General features: G+C 44.1%; 1 protein-coding gene across 4 annotated transcripts in view; it reads right to left on the bottom strand.

The window, feature by feature from the left end:
- The window catches only part of LOC129858186 (ecto-NOX disulfide-thiol exchanger 2-like), a 321,149-nt gene that overhangs the window by 50,355 nt on the left and 251,313 nt on the right, over positions 1 to 19,481 (bottom strand). For 3 of the 4 annotated variants that reach the window (XM_055927213.1, XM_055927214.1, XM_055927215.1), the window contains one exon: positions 5,392 to 5,598. The exons of the other annotated variant lie outside the window; for it this stretch is intronic. In XM_055927213.1, the coding sequence (XP_055783188.1) occupies positions 5,392 to 5,598 (207 nt within the window). The remainder of the gene's footprint in view (positions 1 to 5,391; positions 5,599 to 19,481) is intronic. 4 annotated transcript variants of the gene reach the window in all.

Below are 19,481 nucleotides of genomic sequence, written 5' to 3'. Positions count from 1 at the left end.
TTAAGCAGCATAACATAATTAACTCTGGTTCCTATTATACAGGTGTAGTGGGAATGGAAACAAACGTATCATCAGCATAGCGTCTCGTTCATCTCCACTTTCCTATTTGCCATGTGTGGAACGTCATTCACCTATTTACCTTGTAGCCTATAAGCACGGCACAAGAACGCACATTCCTCACGCTTGCTGTTTAACCTACGGGCTAACTCATACAATTATGACTTTCCTGTCAACAAATAGATTTAAACCTTGGGATCTATTTACATGTCAATTTACCCATGTTATCTCACTTGTCATACCCCAAACTATTTAATACAATTCCATACTGCATTCGGTCTATGTTGTTCATTCAGTTAAGCCTGTACACAATTGAACTGTTTTACAAAAAATCGATACAACCGATAAAAGTAGTTGTCCTAGTAAATAATTGAAGTTACCAGCACAGCACACCCATTGTCTATACATTAGAATTAATATTACCAATATTAAGGTTCCCGTTTTGGTAATGAGGACCCCTTATCTACATCTGCAAATAAAAGGAGTCAGCAAACAATTGACCACATCACTAAAGCCCATTCATGCCGCCATGTTGGTAAGGTAATAGTTCTAACTTTATCCCAATTAAATATTTTTTGCCATAATGTGAGAAGGTCAACTGGGGTAAAGGGAGTGTTTGAGAATAAGAACCTAATTCTGAAGGCATAAAAGCAAATAAATGAACTTGTGCTCATCTAAGGACTACTCCTCTAGATCAGGCTTTCCCAAACTCCGTCCTGCCCCCTGGGGGCAGACAGAATGCAGACAGTTTTACTTACCCATGATGCATTCTGTCTAAAAACTGATTGGAGTTTTTACAGAAACTGTAAAATGTTTTACGGAAATGAGGCATGTCTCCAGACACTGTTTTTACGTAATAATTATAGTGTAATATACATTTTTTATGATTTATGGACAAACTACAGCAACATATTTTGTGTTTTATATTTTTCTAAAGTAAAATGACCAGAGAATTAAATCCGGACACATTTCAGTAATGAGAATTTAGGGTGAAAATAAAATAAGACACTTTACCAAAAACTATGCATCTTAGTCTTCAGAATCATAGTTGATTTTTGCAGATGCATCATGGTTTTGTAACTCAAGTTGCTACTTACATAGTTAAAACTGGTTTCATGAGAAACAGTCGCACACACATATGCACAAATAGACACCACACAGACACGCACGCACAGAATAAATAATGTATAGGATATTATTGTAGAGGCCAGTGTTAAATGTACTTTGTCGGGCTGTGATATATGTATCCAGTTTGCATATAGAGAGAGATTTAAGATGTCTGGAGTCTAAAAGCTTTGATGGAAAAGGAGATAAAAAAAGAAAAGACCCTGGTACAACATGACTAGAGATTACCACTGGACTACTAACTACTGGAGGTGAGCACTGGACTATTAACTACTGGAGGTTAGCACTGGACTACTAACTACTGGAGGTTAGCACTGGACTACTAACTACTGGAGATTAGCACTGGACCACCAACTACTGGATATTAGCACTGGACCACCAACTACTGGAGATTAGCACTGGACCACCAACTACTGGAGATTAGCACTGGACCACCAACTACTGGAGATTCGCACTGGACCACCAACTACTGGAGGTTAACACTGGACCACCAACTACTGGATATTAGAACTGGACCACCAACTACTGGAGATTAGCACTGGACCACCAACTACTGGAGATTAGCACTGGACCACCAACTACTGGAGATTAGCACTGGACCACCAACTACTGGAGGTTAGCACTGGACCACCAACTACTGGAGGTTAGCACTGGACCACCAACTACTGGAGGTTAGCACTGGACCACCAACTACTGGAGATTAGCACTGGACCACCAACAACTGGAGATTAGCACTGGACTACCAACAACTGGAGGTTAGCACTGGACCACCAACTACTGGAGATTAGCACTGGACCACCAACTACTGGAGATTAGCACTGGACTACCAACTACTGGAGATTAGCACTGGTCCACCAACAACTGGAGGTTAGCACTGGACCACCAACTACTGGAGGTTAGCACTGGACCACCAACTACTGGAGATTAGCACTGGACCACCAACTACTGGAGATTAGCACTGGACCACCAACTACTGGAGATTAGCACTGGACTACCAACTACTGGAGATTAGCACTGGACTACCAACTACTGGAGATTAGCACTGGACTACCAACTACTGGAGATTAGCACTGGACTACCAACTACGGGAGAGTAGCACTGGACTACCAACTACGGGAGATTAGCACTGGACCACCAACTACTGGATATTAGCACTGGACCACCAACTACTGGAGATTAGCACTGGACCACCAACTACTGGAGATTAGCACTGGACCACCAACTACTGGAGATTAGCACTGGACCACCAACTACTGGAGGTTAACACTGGACCACCAACTACTGGATATTAGCACTGGACCACCAACTACTGGAGATTAGCACTGGACCACCAACTACTGGAGATTAGCACTGGACCACCAACTACTGGAGATTAGCACTGGACCACCAACTACTGGAGGTTAGCACTGGACCACCAACTACTGGAGGTTAGCACTGGACCACCAACTACTGGAGGTTAGCACTGGACCACCAACTACTGGAGATTAGCACTGGACCACCAACAACTGGAGATTAGCACTGGACCACCAACTACTGGAGATTAGCACTGGACCACCAACTACTGGAGATTAGCACTGGACCACCAACTACTGGAGGTTAGCACTGGACCATCAACTACTGGAGATTAGCACTGGACCACCAACTACTGGAGATTAGCACTGGACCACCAACTACTGGAGATTAGCACTGGACTACCAACTACTGGAGATTAGCACTGGACTACCAACTACTGGAGATTAGCGATGGACTACCAACTACTGGAGATTAGCACTGGACTACCAACTACGGGAGAGTAGCACTGGACTACCAACTACGGGAGATTAGCACTGGACCACCAACTACGGGAGGTTAGCACTGGACTACCAACTACTGGAGGTTAGCACTGAACTACCAACTACTGGAGATTAGCACTGGACTACCAACTACTGGAGATTAGCACTGGATTACCAACTACTGGAGATTAGCACTGGACTACCAACTACTGGAGATTAGCACTGGACTACCAACTACTGGAGATTAGCACTGGACTACCAACTACTGGAGATTAGCACTGGACTACCAACTACGGGAGAGTAGCACTGGACTACCAACTACGGGAGAGTAGCACTGGACTACCAACTACGGGAGATTAGCACTGGACTACCACCTACGGGAGGTTAGCACTGAACTACCAGCTACTGGAGGTTAGCACTGGACTACCACCTACGGGAGATTAGCACTGGACTACCAACTACTGGAGGTTAGCACTGAACTACCACCTACGGGAGATTAGCACTGGACTACCAACTACTGGAGGTTAGCACTGAACTACCAACTACTGGAGGTTAGCACTGGACTACCACTGGAGATTAGTACTGGACTACCACTGGAGATTAGTACTGGACTACCACTGGAGATTAGTACTGGACTACCAACTACTGGAGATTAGTACTGGACTACCAACTACTGGAGATTAGTACTGGACTACCAACTACTGGAGATTAGTACTGGACTACCACTGGAGATTAGTACTGGACTACCACTGGAGATTAGTACTGGACTACCACTGGAGATTAGTACTGGACTACCACTGGAGATGAATTTCCTTCATTTAGAACTATTAGGAGAGGGAGGATATTTATTGCACAACACCTCTTGTTGTCTCCTCATTGACCAACATAGTTAACTTCTCTGCGCTACGGATCCCTTTAGCGGGATCATTTTCCTAAACAACCGCTGAATTCCAGGGCGCAAAATATTACTTAAAATATTTATAATCATGCAATCATTTACATTTTAGTCATTTAGCAGACGCTCTTATCCAGAGCGACTTACAGTAGAGTGCATACATTTTATTACATTTTACATACTGAGACAAGGATATCCCTACCGGCCAAACCCTCCCTAACCCGGACAACGCTATGCGAATTGTGCGTCGCCCCACGGACCTCCCGGTTGCGGCCGGCTGCGACAGAGCCTGGGAGCGAACCCAGCCCAGCCTGGGCGCGAACCCAGAGACTCTGGTGGCGCAGCTAGCACTGCGATGCAGTGCCCTAGACCACTGCGCCACCTCACAAGTGAAATATATCAAATAAAATCACAAGTGAAACATACCAAAACACAGCTTAGCTTGTTGTTAATCCACCTATCGTGTCAAATTTTGAAAATATGAGTTGCAGCGAAAGCAATCCAAGCTTCTGTGAGTGTTTCAATCAATGCTAGAACAGCTAGCCCCAAATTAGCATGGTCACGAAAGTCAGAAAAGCAATAAAATGAATTGCTTACCTTTGATAATCTTCGGATGTTTGCACTCACGAGACTCCAAGTTACACAATAAATGTTCTTTTTGTTTGATAAATATTACTTTTATAACAAAAAAACAGCCATTTGGGTTGCGCGTTATGTTCAGAAAACCAAAGCCTCGCTCCGTTCGACGAAAATTCCAAAAAGTATCCGTAATGTTTGTAGAAACATGTCAAATGTTTTTTATAATCAATCCTCAGGTTGTTTTTAACAAACATAATCGATAATATTTCAACCGGACCGTAACCTATTCAATAAAAGTGAGAAAGAAAATGGAGAGCTACCCCTCTCGCGCGCAGGAACTAATCAAAGGACACCTGACTACTTTTGAAAAATCTCGCTCATTTTTCAAAATAAAAGCCCAAAACTATGTCTAAAGCCTGGTCACAGCCTGAGAAAGCCATTGGAAAAGGAATCTGGTTGATACCCCTTTAAATGGAAGAAAGACGAGCAAGGAAACACAGATTTAAAAAAGAAAAGAAATCACTTCCGGGTTAGATTTCCTCAGGTTTTCACCTGCAGAATCAGGTTTGTTATATTCACAGACAATTTTTTGACAGCTTTGGAAACTTTGGAGTGTTTTCTATCCTAATCTGTAAATTATATGCATATTCTACGATCTGGACCTGAGAAATAGTCCGTTTACCTTGGGAACGTTATTAAAAAATAAAATAATAATCTGACCCCTAGCGTCAAGAGGATAAGGTCTCTGAATGAAGAGGGAGGATATTTATCACACAACACCTCTTGTTGTCTCCACATTGACCAACATAGTTAAGGTCTCTGAATGAAGAGGGAAGATATTTATCACACAACACCTCTTGTTGTCTCCTCATTGACCAACATAGTTAAGGTCTCTGACTGAAGAGGGAAGACATTTATTCCACAATACAGCTTGAAGTTTAATAGAAAACGTAGGAAATGTACCAGACAGGAAGAGGGCTCTGTCCACAGTGAACTCTTCGGCAAATCGGATATGGCAGAAGTTCTTCTTGCTCTTGCGGATTGCGATGATCTCACCCAACTGGCCAAATACCTCCACGATGAGTGCCTCAGTGGCATTCTCTGGCAGACCACCCACAAACACAGTCTTACAGCCGGGAGGGCGATCCCTCATGGCCGGAAAGGGAAGGTCTGTAGATAAGAAGAGAGAGGCATCAATACAGAGAACTAACCGTAAACTTGGACACTATGAATGATAAAGTATTAATTTGAGTTTAAAGGCGTTAGTTAGCGTTTTTTTTTTATAGCAATGTCCAGAATCTCCTGGCTAGCATCTCCTAGTTAATATCACCATGCTTTTGAATGCACTGCCAACTGATAATCTGTTTGCACTAGCACTTCTAAAAGCTAGACAGATTATTATAAGCGTTGCTAACTAATCAGTTATTTTATTTAATGGTAATTTAAAAATATGCAAAATCCCAAAAAGTGACCCAACCAAGTCGCACTGCTTCTTGACACAATGCCCGCTTAACCCGGAAGCGAGCCGCACCAATGTGTCGGAGGAAACACCGGACACCTGGCGACTGTGCCAGCGTGCATGCGGCCGGCCTCCCACAGGAGTTGCAAGAGCAAGACCACAGTGCACACGCCTGTCCTGACAATAGACTTCTAGAAGATGCATATCATTCTAGTGGGAGAAGGGTCAGTAGACTTTCTGACTAGCGAATTGAAAAGTAGCCTAGTTAATTTAAGTGAAAAAAGGATCCGGCTGAATATAACTAATCGGCTGCATAGACAAGAGCTGGCGCTAGTGGTAAAGACTGCATTTATTTGGCCATTTATTTTGTATAACAGACATGCTTTTGTTATAGGTTATGTCATCTCCAAACCAGACACTGTTGATCTGAGCCTTGCTGAAGAAAAACCACAGCATCAGACTTTTGGCTGTCACAGATGCACCTCCCCCGACTTTAGTCTATAGTCGGATGCTTTAGTCTTACCACTCAAACGCATCCAATATCTGCAGTGCTGCTCGTGGCAACGTCGTCTCGCTGAGTCTACATTTAAATTATAAAGTCAATCTCAATGTGACCCACCAGAACCTTGAAAACGTAAGGCTTAAAAAAGCTTAACACACTCATTCACCCCCCCCCCCCCAAAAACAACTATTGACGGTTATTTTTTATTTTTGTTAGTTTTGGAGTCAAAGACAATCGTTTCAGTATAGTTTTTGTTTTTCAAACGGATGTTAATTATTTTATTTCAGTTTGTGACAGTTTACTATAATAACCTTGGTTCACATGCCACCTACAAACTGGGTCCCATAAATCAATCAAACCCTCATTAACCTCTCTGGGATATGTGGGACGGTAGCATCCCACCTGGCCAACATCCAGTGAAAATGCAGAGCGCCAATTCAAATAAATTACTATAAAAATTAAACTTTCATGAAATCACACATTTAATATACCAAATTAAAGCTACACTTGTTGTGAATCCAGCCAACGTGTCAGATTAAAAAAATGCTTTACAGCGAAAGCAAACAATGCTATTATCTGAGGATAGCACCCCAGCTAACAATCACAGACCATCATATTTCAACCCTCCCGGCGCGACACAAAACGCAGAAATAAAGATGTAATTCATGCCTTACCTTTGACAAGCTTCTTCTGGTGGCACTCCAATATGTCCCATAAACATCACAAATGGTCCTTTTGTTCGATTAATTCCGTCGATATATATTCAAAATGTCAATTTATTTGGCGCGTTTGATCCAGAAAAACACCGGTTCCAACTCGCTCCACATGACTACAAAATATCTCAAAAGTTACCCGTAAGCTTTGTCCAAACATTTCAAACTACTTTTGTAATACAACTTTAGGTATTTTTTTACGTAAATAACCGCTAAAATTGAAGACGGGATGATCTGTGTTCAATACCGGAAGAAAACAATGTGTAGCATGCTTTCTGGTCACGCGCCTCTAACAAACAGTACACTTCACTGGAGCGTCATTCTGAACATGGCTACTTCTTCATTTCTCAAAGGAAAAACCTCAACCAATTTCTAATGACTGTTGACATCCAGTGGAAGCGATAGGAACTGCAGGAAGATCCCTTAGAAATCTGGATACCCATTGAAAAGAGAGTGACCTCAAAAAAAAATCTGAATGGCTTGTCCTTTGGGTTTTGCCTGACAAATAAGTTCTGTTATAATCACAGACATGATTCAAAAAGTTTTAGAAACTTCAGAGTGTTTTCTATCCAATACTAATATGCATATATTAGCATCTGGGACTGAGTAGCAGGCAGTTTACTCTGGGCATGCTTTTCATCCAAACGTGAAAATGCTGCACCCTATCCATAAGAAGTTAAAGAAGCAGTTAAATACTCAGTCTGAATTTACAACACAAATAAAACTAGTGTTTCTACAGTGAAAGAATAATGTGAAATTGATTTATGCATTTAGAAGTACTGTTATCATAATGCAATGCGCAGGCTGTAATTTATGTTATACAATATCCATCTGATTAATTCAGAGGCTTCATGCTGGGAAAATCTATTAAAGTACTATTTGAAAAATTACATTTGGAAATATCTCCCAAGACCAACGAGTAGCAATAATGACGAAAACATACAGCAATACGCTTGGATAACTTTTCTATTGACATCTAATGTTAATGTGAAAACTATTGTGGGATAAACACAAATGCATCCTCTTAGCCAAAAGCTGGTTGATTCTCTCATGTGAATGGTTCATTGCTTGAGAGACCTGATTAATTGAACACAGATGAGAGTTTACTGAACCATACATGGGGCTCTACTGCTCTGGACAGAACTAATCACCAGGACCTGTAATCATAACCAATCTCAGAGTCAGAGTGCTGATCTAGGATCAGTTTGCCCTTTTAGATATAGACGGGGGAGACCTGATCCTAGATCTGCATTCCTACTCTGAGACGCCTCTGCCCTTTTAGAGATCTATGGCAGAGCCTTGTGGTGCAAGAGCAAGGCCTCTTATGTTAAAACGTCAGTGATATGAAGCTTGTTTCAAAGCTCAGATCTTCCAGAGGGCCAGACCTGTGATATGAAGCTTGTTTCAAAGCTCAGATCTTCCAGAGGGCCAGACCTGTGATATGAAGCTTGTTTCAAAGCTCAGATCTTCCAGAGGGCCAGACCTGTGATATGAAGCTTGTTTCAAAGCTCAGATCTTCCAGAGGGCCAGACCTGTGCCACTGTTGTTCAGCTAAAGTCCTTCGACATTTAGCCGATGGCTCTATGATCTTAAAGTCTGCTTTTAAAACCCAATGTGCATGTATTTTCTAGGTTCAGTGGGGGTGGTCTCTATACTACGGAAAGAGTATGAACGGTGGGAGTGACACTGGAGAACGCAAAACGTGGTGGCTACTTGTCAACAAGGAGATGGTGCCGATCAGAATCTTCAGCAACATGGATAGACGCAACATTGGTGTCCTGGGAGCTGAATTTACAATGCCACTGGCCACTGTGACAATCCTGTTTAACGGGAGATGAGGCCTACACAGAAGCCAAGAAGCCTGAAGGACTCACCCATAAACTTTTTGCTAGCCTGTGTTCAGCCATATTGACTTTACCAAACAACATATAGAATGGGAAACGGTAACTTAATAACAATAGAGCTCTCCATTCTTTCCCTGAAATCTCTGTGAAACAAGACAATAACGGCCATCCTGTACCGCCCAGTCTGCTTGCTGGGACAAACACACACCTATACTTATGTTATGATCCATCATCAGTGTTTTCCACTAGCGCCGGCTGTTGTCTATACAGCCAATTACAGACTCATTTTCAGCCTTAAATTAAACTAGACTTCAATTCGCTAGTCGGGAAAAAAAGTCTGCTAGTGCACTCTGCGCCTAGAATGAACAATATGCATCTCCTAGCGATCTATTGATAGGACAGGCGCCTGTCAGTCACAAAGTGAGCGATGACAGGGAAAGACTGCTGGTATGACAGTCTGCTATCTGTCCCACCTTTCGGTACCTGGCTGTGTACCTGGCTGTGTACCTGGCTGTCAAATTTCTACTCGGATGGAGAGAGCATGAATTTGCACGTCCCATATAATGTGGAGTCGAAATCCACTTAGCCTATTGTTTTCTAGAAGAGTCATTTATTTTATTTCCTGTGCAGGGTCCTATAATAATGATGGCCCGCCAGCCCGGGACCAGTAAAAACATGTGTCGGTCGGGCCAGTGGATCTTGTCAGTCAATGGCCCGACAGTACATTTTCAGCGCATCTTCGCATTCCAGTTCAACATTTACCTGCTTTGTCACCAACCATTGAAGACCACAAGCGTAAATGTCATGCTATTTGTATTTGGGAAATATGATTGGCCGTTCATTCAAGCACCACCACGCTTCCACGAGTTACAACTTCTGGAGCAGTACATAGTTGATGACTTCACACAGCACACACAAGCTGCCCAGAGCAAAAAGCAGCACACATCAATCTACTCGCTGAGCTTTTTTCTTTTAGAGAAAGTTATTTACAATATTAAACCTTCAATAGTGAACATACTAGCAATATGCTGGCTACTGTTGAGCTACAAAAAGACAGCTAGCATTGGTCTTGGCTAGCCTACTGTAGCCAGTCAATATCTCTTTTGGAACGTTTGTTTGGAGGGAGGCAGGAGAAAAAAGAAGAGCAGGAGAGGGAAAATAAGGAAAGAGGGGGCTAGATAGACATGTGAATTGAACGGTTCAAAGCGAGAGAAAGAGTCGAGCGAGAGAAAGGGGGAGTGAAAGAGTCGAGCGAGAGAAAGGGGGAGTGAAAGAGTCGAGCGAGAGAAAGGGGGAGTGAAAGAGAGTCGAGCGAGAGAAAGGGGGAGTGAAAGAGAGTCGAGCGAGAGAAAGGGGGAGTGAACGAGAGTAGAGCAAGAGAAAGAGAGTAGAGCGAGAGAAAGAGAGAGAGCCCCTGCAGGTGTTATTCAGATCAAGGTCAGTGTGAGGGGCTGTATGATGTCAGGGTAGCCTGGAGGTCCTGCTCCTTGTGATGGCCACCATATGCAGCCTGTTGACCTGCTGCCCTGGGGATGACAGGGACACTGACTCACCAGGCTCCTCTAACCCTCCCACGCCCCTGGACCACACACAAACATACAGGTGAAGGGCAGAAAAAAAGATGACATGGCTTGGATCTCTACGAAAATAACAGAAAACAGACCCTTCAGCTCTGACCTTTATTTTATTCTCTCTATTGCTTTCTTTCTTTTATTTTCCTAGTAGATGTAATCTATTTTCTCTCCTCATCACCTATATCACTTCCCAATGGGCCTATTTTCTAATCTACCTCGAATACTGTTTCATCGTCTTCAGGTTGAGGTCAAAAAGACCCCCTCTTCCTCCTGGTCCCCCACTAGTCCTCTAAACATCAGCCTCATGGTGCTGTGACCTCCGCAGTGGAGTTTATTATTCTCAACGGTCACAATGATTCACTAACTAATGGCTGAGCAGATGTCTTTCTATTTGCCAAACAGAGGGACAGAGGCTCATCAAGGAGCCCTGTGATAACTTTAATCTGGAGAATAAATAGGCTTCCTCTGAAGTAGGGCTTTAAAGATATCCCTCCTCGAAGAGACTCTGCCTTTCATGAGGAACACAAAAGTGATAGCGAGAAAATGAATAGAAAGACATGGGGCGGACAGAGGAGAGCGAGAGAAAGAGGGGGAAGACAGGGAGCGGACAGAAATAGAGGGGGAAGACAGGGAGCGGACAGAAATAGAGGGGGAAGACAGGGAGCGGACAGAAATAGAGGGGGAAGACAGGGAGCGGACAGAAATAGAGGGGGAAGACAGGGAGCGGACAGAAATAGAGGGGGAAGACAGGGAGCGGACAGAAATAGAGGGGGAAGACAGGGAGCGGACAGAAATAGAGGGGGAAGACAGGGAGCGGACAGAAATAGAGGGGGAAGACAGGGAGCGGACAGAAATAGAGGGGGAAGACAGGGAGCGGACAGAAATAGAGGGGGAAGACAGGGAGCGGACAGAAATAGAGGGGGAAGACAGGGAGCGGACAGAAATAGAGGGGGAAGACAGGGAGCGGACAGAAATAGAGGGGGAAGACAGGGAGCGGACAGAAATAGAGGGGGAAGACAGGGAGCGGACAGAAATAGAGGGGGAAGACAGGGAGCGGACAGAAATAGAGGGGGAAGACAGGGAGCGGACAGAAATAGAGGGGGAAGACAGGGAGCGGACAGAGATAGAGGGGGAAGACAGGGAGCGGACAGAAATAGAGGGGGAAGACAGGGAGCGGACAGAAATAGAGGGGGAAGACAGGGAGCGGACAGAAATAGAGGGGGAAGACAGGGAGCGGACAGAAATAGAGGGGGAAGACAGGGAGCGGACAGAGAGAGGAGACAGAAATACAGGGGAAGACCATAGGTAAGAAGAGGAGGGAGAGCGAGAGAGAGAGGGGAAAGAGACGGTAGAAGATGAGGAGAGAAAAAACCAGGGGGAGAGGGAAGACCATAATAGGCAAGAGGGAGAGAGAGACAGGAAGAATATTCACATTGAAAACACACACACAACATGAAAGCCTTGTGAGCTTAAGGAAGGAGAGGGGGAGTGACTCCAGACTGTGTTTTATGTTTTCTGAAGGAGCCTGAATTCCCAACAACTGACGAGAGAAAAATTGCTTTTGTTTTAGTTTAGGGTGAAATTGATCCCTTCCAAATCTGACAAGTGAGCTTTCTTTGAAAAAGTCACCAGACAAAGTTCTCTCTCAGAGATATTAAAGGAGAGCTCCCACTGGGTGTTCTTCACAGACACACACACAATCAGAATTGTTACGTAGAGACCGAGAAGAACAGTTCTGGTGACTTTTTAAAAGGACATTCTACTTCAAAATGAATGAAAATTACATTTTGCTGGCACCATCTAAAATATCATTTGCATTTCCAGAAATGAGCCCAATAACATATTGGCAAAATTATTTCTTAAAATTATTTTAACAGATTGGACCATGCATTTAGCCTATGCATGATCCATATTATCAGGTATGCTATTAGCAATAAGCATTATCATCTGTATATATACACACTGAACAAAAATAGAAACACAAGTGTTGGTCACGAGTTGAAATAAAAAATCCCAGATATTTTCCATACGCAAAAAAATGCTTATTTCTCTCAAATGTTGTTCACAAATTTGTTCACATCCCTGATGGTGAGCAGTTTAACCTTTGTCAAGATAATCCATCCACCTGACGGGTGTGGCATATCACATAGCTGATTAAACAGCATGATCATTACACAGGTGCACCTTGTGTTGGGGACAATAAAAGGCCACAAAAAAATGCAGTTGTGTCAAACAACACAATGCCACAGACGCCTCAAGTTGAGGGAACGCGCAATTGTCATGATCACAGCAGGAATGTCCACCAGAGCTGTTGCTAGAGAATGTAATGTTCATTTCTCTACCACAAGCCATCTCCAACGTTGTTTTAGAGAATTTGGCAGAACGTTCAACCCGGGACCTCCACATCAGGCTTCTTCACCTGCGGGATCATCTGGGGGAGGGGGGGTGGCTGAGGAGTATTTGAGTCTGTATTAAAGCCCATTCGTGGGGAAAAACTCATTCGGATTAGGTGAGCCTGGCTCCCAAGTGGTGGGCCTCCGCCCTCCCAGGCCCACCCATGGCTGCGTCTCCGCCCAGTCATATGAATTCCATAGATCAGGGCCTAATGAATTCATTTCTACTGACGTCCCCTGCCTGTACTTCTCACAGAAACCACTTCATGCAACCATTTCCACCCACAGCACTTTTCCTGGTTGCCACTACTCTTGCTCAACTAAAAATGTAATCTCATCACAATTTTTTAAGTCACTATCCAAAATATTTTGAGGTAGGGTGGTGTATTACCCCAAGCTAATGGGGTGAAAATTGATCTGTGTTATATTCAGCCCCAATCTCCCCTAGGCACGCTTTGCAAATTGCAGAGCAGTAACATGCTTAACCATGCAATTGCTAAAAACACTGGGTTTAAAATGGTGCAGTTCACACATATTAAAGGAGTTGATAAATCAATAAAGAAGGAATGAAAAGCTGGGATCCGCTTCTTTAACAAATGCAATTAAAACTGCTGCTATTAAAATTTGCATTATGAATGGTTGTGCATTGACTGCTTGTCAGAATGCATGTTTCCCTCACTATGACACTTGCAACTTTAATGCACCTTGAGAAGAATATTTCTCTCCCATAGAACACATAACAAGCTAACTAGGTAAACAGATAAACTATTCCACTATGGGGTTGTCTGGTTTTTCTATTCATTGCTTGTTTGCCGTGGAAAAGTAAATGTGGATTGTTCTAGCATCTTCATAGTGCGCCTCTGCAAAAAAAATAACCCATTTTCCATATTTTTGTGTGTGGCGGCAATGACTTTGCACCACTAACTTAAAAAAAAAAAAAAAATCTGTTACAGCCTGAATTCAAAATTGATTAAATTGTTTTTTTTGTCAGACAATACCCAATAATGTCAAAGTGTAATTAAGTTTTTCAAAATGTTTGAAATTAATAAAAAATTAAAAGCTGAAATGTCTTGAGTGAATAAGTATTCAACCCTTTGTTATGTCAAGCCTAAATAAATTGTAGAGGAACATTTTGCTTAACAAGTCACATAATAAGTTGCATGGACTCACTGTGAATGACTACCTCATCTCTGTACCCCACACACTATCTGTAAGGTCCCTCAGTCAAGCAGTGAAATTCAAACACAGATTCAACCACAAAGACCAGGGAGGTTTTCCAATCCCCCGCAAAGAAGGGCACCTATTGGTAGATGGGTAAAAATAAGAAAAGCAGACATTGAATATCTCTTTGAGCATGGTGACACTTAATTACACTTTGGATGGTGTATCAATACACCCAGTAACTACAAAGATAAAGGCATTCTTCCTAACTCAGTTGCTGGAGAGGAAGGAAACCGCTCAGGGATTTCACCATGAGGCCAATAGTGACTTTAAAACAGTTACAGAGTTTAATGGCTGTGATAGGAGAAAACTGAGGATGGATCAACATTGTAGTTACTCCACAAAACTAACCTAATTGACAGAGTGAAAAGGAGGAAGCCAGTGCAGAATATAAATATTCCAAAACATGCATACTGTTTGCAACAAGGTACAAAAGTAATACTGCAAAAAATGTGTCACAGCAATTAATGTTTTGACTTGAATACAACGTGTTATGTTTGGGGCAAATCCAATACAAAACATAACAGAATACCACTTCATATTTTCAATCATAGTGGTGGCTGCATCATGTTATTGGTATGCTTGTAATCATTAAGGACTTGTGTGTTTTTCAGGATAATAAAGAAACCAAGTGGAGCTAAGTACATGCAAAATCCTAGAGGAAAACCTGGTTCAGTCTGCTTTCCACCAGAAACTGGGAGATTAATTCACCTTTTTATTTTATTTATTTTTTATTTCACCTTTATTTAACCAGGTAGGCTGGTTGAGAACAAGTTCTCATTTGCAACTGCGACCTGGCCAAGATAAAGCATAGCAATTCGACACATACAACAACAGAGTTACAAATGGAATAAACAAAACACACAGTCAATAATGCAGTAGAAAAATAAGTCTATATACAATGTGAGCAAATGAGGTGAGATAAGAGAGGTGAAGGCAAAAAAGGCCATGGTGGCGAGGTAAATACAATATAGCAAGTAAAACACAGGAATGGTAGATTTGCAGTGAAAGAATGTGCAAAGTAGAAAGAGAAATAATGGGGTGCAAAATAAGGAGCAAAATTAATAAATACAGTAGGGGAAGAGGTAGTTGTTTGGGCTAAATTATAGATGGGCTATGTAGAGGTGCAGTAATCTGTGAGCTGCTCTGATAGCTGGTGCTTAAAGCTAGTGAGGGAGATATGAGTCTCCAGCTTCAGAGATTTTTGCAGTTCGTTCCAGTCATTGGCAGCAGAGAACTGGAAGGAAAGACGACATAAGAATCCAAGATGGCGTAGCAGTCAGATGTCCTTTGTCCTCGTCTTGTCCCGTGTATATATATTTTATATATTTTTCTTCGCATATCTTTTTATATATATATTCTTTTCTTCTTAAAAACTCAACTTCAAAACACTCTCCTGCAACCCACCTGATGTGGTGCGGATCTGTTTTTTTTTCTTCCTCAAAAGTATTATTCACCTCGTATCCGAAATCTACAACAGAAGCTAGCCAGAAGTTAGCCAGCTCACAAGCTAACGTTAGTAGTTCAGCTAACCACAGCTAGCGCTCATCAGCTATCCTTTAGCTCGGAAAACTATTGCCAGTTTTGTACAACGCGACTCAGACCAGAGCATACCAGACCTATTTTCTCTCCATATCCCCGGATTTTTTTCCTCAAGCTCTGGACATTTACACCTGGATCTTGCAGCTAACTAGCTGCTATCCGAGTGACTATCGGCTAACATCAATTCCGGAGCAAACACCAATTATCCCGGAGCTAGCCAGCTGAAGAGTTCCATCAGCCACTCCTGGGCTACAATCACCTATCCGGACCCGTTTTACTGCCGATGCGGAGCCCCACCGGGCCTTCACGACTGGGATACCGACGTTATCTGCCCGAGGGAGTATTTCAACCGGCCCCTCCATCGCGACGTAACCTGAACGTCCATATACTAACTGCGGCCCGCTAATCGTTAGCTGTCTTGAGCATATCGGCTGCTATCTGAACAGGTCTATCGAACAATCTTCTTAGGCCACTATAACTATTTTGACAATTGGATTGGTCCCCTCTACCACACGGAACCCCACTAATCTACCGACGGAATTGCACGGCGTGGCTAAAAACAGACCTCCATCTTCTGCTAGCTTGCTACCCATGACTAACTGTCTGAATCACGAAGCTAGCACCTGTTAGCAAACACAATCCTACAACTCACAACCTCTCTTTCGCCACCGACATCCGGCTTGGATTCTCTGTCGACACGACCACGTCTGGTCTGCAGACAAATACCCCATCCGCTGTGCCCTCAACCGGCCTCCGTCTGAAGAGACCCCCTCCGTCTGAGCAGACCACCCCCCCCGGGCTACTAACTTTAAACGCCGCGGGCTAGCTTAGTGGAGGCCTCACTACTCCATCTACGGCTGCCCCCTGGACACTATGATCACTTGGCTACATAGCTGATGCCTGCTTGACTGTCCATTAATTCACGGTACTCCATTCTGTTTATTTGTGTTTTATCTGTCGGCTCTGTGCCTTAACTCAGGATCTGTGTGTAGTTAATCCGACCCTCTCTGCCCAGTCGTCGCCATTTTTACCTTCTGTTGCTGTGTTAGCTGACTAGCTGCTGTTATCTCACCTGCTGTTTTAGCTAGCTCTCCCAATCATGACCTGCAATCACTTTATGCCTTATTGTATGTCTCTCTCAAATATCAATATGCCTTGCATACTGTTGTTCAGGCTAGTTATCATTGTTTTGGTTTGCAATGGACCCCGTAGTTCCACTCTCCGTACCTCTGATACCTCCTTTGTCCCACCCCCCACACATGCGGTGACCTCACCCATTGAGACCAGCATGTCCAGAGATACAACCTCTCTTATCATCACCCAGTGCCTGGGCTTGCCTCCGCTGTACCCGTGCCCCACCATACCCTGGTCTGCACATTATGCCCAGAATCTATTCTACCACGCCCATAAATCTGCTCCTTTTATTCCTTGTCCCCAACGCTCTAGGCGACCAGTTTTGATAGCCTTTAGCCGCACCCTCATCCTACTACTCCTCTGTTCCTCGGGTGATGTGGAGGTAAACCCAGGCCCTGCATGTCCCCAGTCACCCTCATTTGTTGACTTCTGTGATCGAAAAAGCCTTGGCCTCATGCATGTCAACATCAGAAGCCTCCTCCCTAAGTTTGCCTTACTCACCGCTTTAGCACACTCTGCCAACCCTGATGTCCTTGCCGTGTCTGAATCCTGGCTTAGGAAGGCCACCAAAAACTCTGAGATTTCCATACCCAACTATAACACTTTCCGTCAAGATAGAACTGCCAAAGGGGGAGGAGTTGCAATCTACTGCAGAGATAGCCTGCAAAGTTCTGTCATACTTTCCAAGTCTATGCCCAAACAGTTCGAACTTCTAATTTTAAAAATTAATCTCTCCAGAAATAAGTCTCTCACTGTTGCCGCCTGCTACCGACCCCCCTCAGCTCCCAGCTGTGCCCTGGACACCATCTGTGAATTGATCGCTCCCCATCTAGCTTCAGAGTTTGTTCTGTTAGGTGACCTAAACTGGGATATGCTTAACACCCCGGCAGTCCTACAATCTAAGCTTGATGCCCTCAATCTCACATAAATCATCAAGGAACCCACCAGGTACAACCCTAAATCCGTAAACATGGGCACCCTAATAGACATTATCCTGACCAACTTGCCCTCCAAATACACCTCTGCTGTCTTCAATCAAGATCTCAGCGATCACTGCCTCATTGCCTGTATCAGCCACGGGTCCACGGTCAAACGACCACCCCTCATCACTGTCAAACGCTCCCTGAAACACTTCTGCGAGCAGGCCTTTCTAATCGACCTGGCCCGGGTACCATGGAAGGATATTGACCTCATCCCGTCAGTTGAGGATGCCTGGTCATTCTTTAAAAGTTACTTCCTCACCATATTAGACAAGCATGCTCCGTTCAAAAAATGCAGAACCAAGAACAGATATAGCCCTTGGTTCACTCCAGACCTGACTGCCCTCGACCAGCACAAAAACATCCTGTGGCGAACTGCAATAGCATCGAAGAGCCCCCGTGATATGCAACTGTTCAGGGAAGTCAGGAACCAATACACGCAGTCAGTCAGGAAAGCAAAGGCCAGCTTTTTCAAGCAGAAATTTGCATCCTGTAGCTCTAACTCCAAAAAGTTCTGGGATACTGTAAAGTCCATGGAAAACAAGAGCACCTCCTCCCAGCTGCCCACTGCACTGAGGCTAGATAACACGGTCACCACTGATAAGTCCGTGATAATCGAAAACTTCAACAAACATTTCTCAATGGCTGGCCATGCCTTCCACCTGGCGACTCCAACCTTGCCCAACAGCCCCGCCCCCCCCGCTGCTACTCGCCCAAGCCTCCCCAGCTTCTCCTTTACCCATATCCAGATAGCAGATGTTCTGAAAGAGCTGGAAAACCTGGACCCATACAAATCAGCTGGGCTTGACAATCTGGACCCCCTATTTCTGAAACTGTCCGCCGCCATTGTCGCACCCCCTATTACCAGCCTGTTCAACCTCTCCTTCGTATCATCTGAGATCCACAAGGATTGGAAAGCTGCCGCTGTCATCCCCCTCTTCAAAGGGGGAGACACCCTGGACCCAAACTGTTACAGACCTATATCCATCCTGCCCTGCCTAGCTAAGGTCTTCGAAAGCCAAGTCAACAAACAGATCACTGACCATATCTTGAATCCCACCGTACCTTCTCCGCTGTGCAATCCGGTTTCCGAGCCGGTCACGGGTGCACCTCAGCCACGCTCAAGGTACTAAACGATATCATAACCGCCATCGATAAAAGACATTACTGTGCAGCCGTCTTCATCGACCTGGCCAAGGCTTTCGACTCTGTCAATCACCATATTCTTATCGGCAGACTCAACAGCCTCGGTTTTTCTAATGACTGCCTTGCCTGGTTCACCAACTACTTTGCAGACAGAGTTCAGTGTGTCAAATCGGAGGGCATGTTGTCCGGTCCTCTGGCAGTCTCTATGGGGGTACCACAGGGTTCAATTCTCGGGCCGACTCTTTTCTCTGTATACATCAATGATGTTGCTCTTGCTGCGGGCGATTCCCTGATCCACCTCTACGCAGACGACACCATTCTGTATACTTCCGGCCCTTCCCTGGACACTGTGCTATCTAACCTCCAAACGAGCTTCAATGCCATACAACACTCCTTCCGTGGCCTCCAACTGCTCTTAAATGCTAGTAAAACCAAATGCATGCTTTTCAACCGTTCGCTGCCTGCACCCGCACGCCCGACTAGCATCACCACCCTGGACGGTTCCGACCTAGAATATGTGGACATCTATAAGTACCTAGGTGTCT

Source organism: Salvelinus fontinalis, chromosome 6 (genome assembly GCF_029448725.1).
Source record: "Salvelinus fontinalis isolate EN_2023a chromosome 6, ASM2944872v1, whole genome shotgun sequence".
In the NCBI taxonomy this organism is placed as follows: Eukaryota; Metazoa; Chordata; class Actinopteri; order Salmoniformes; family Salmonidae; genus Salvelinus; species Salvelinus fontinalis.
The sequence above is the reverse complement of the archived record's forward strand: the minus strand, read 5'-3'. Positions and strand labels throughout refer to the sequence as shown.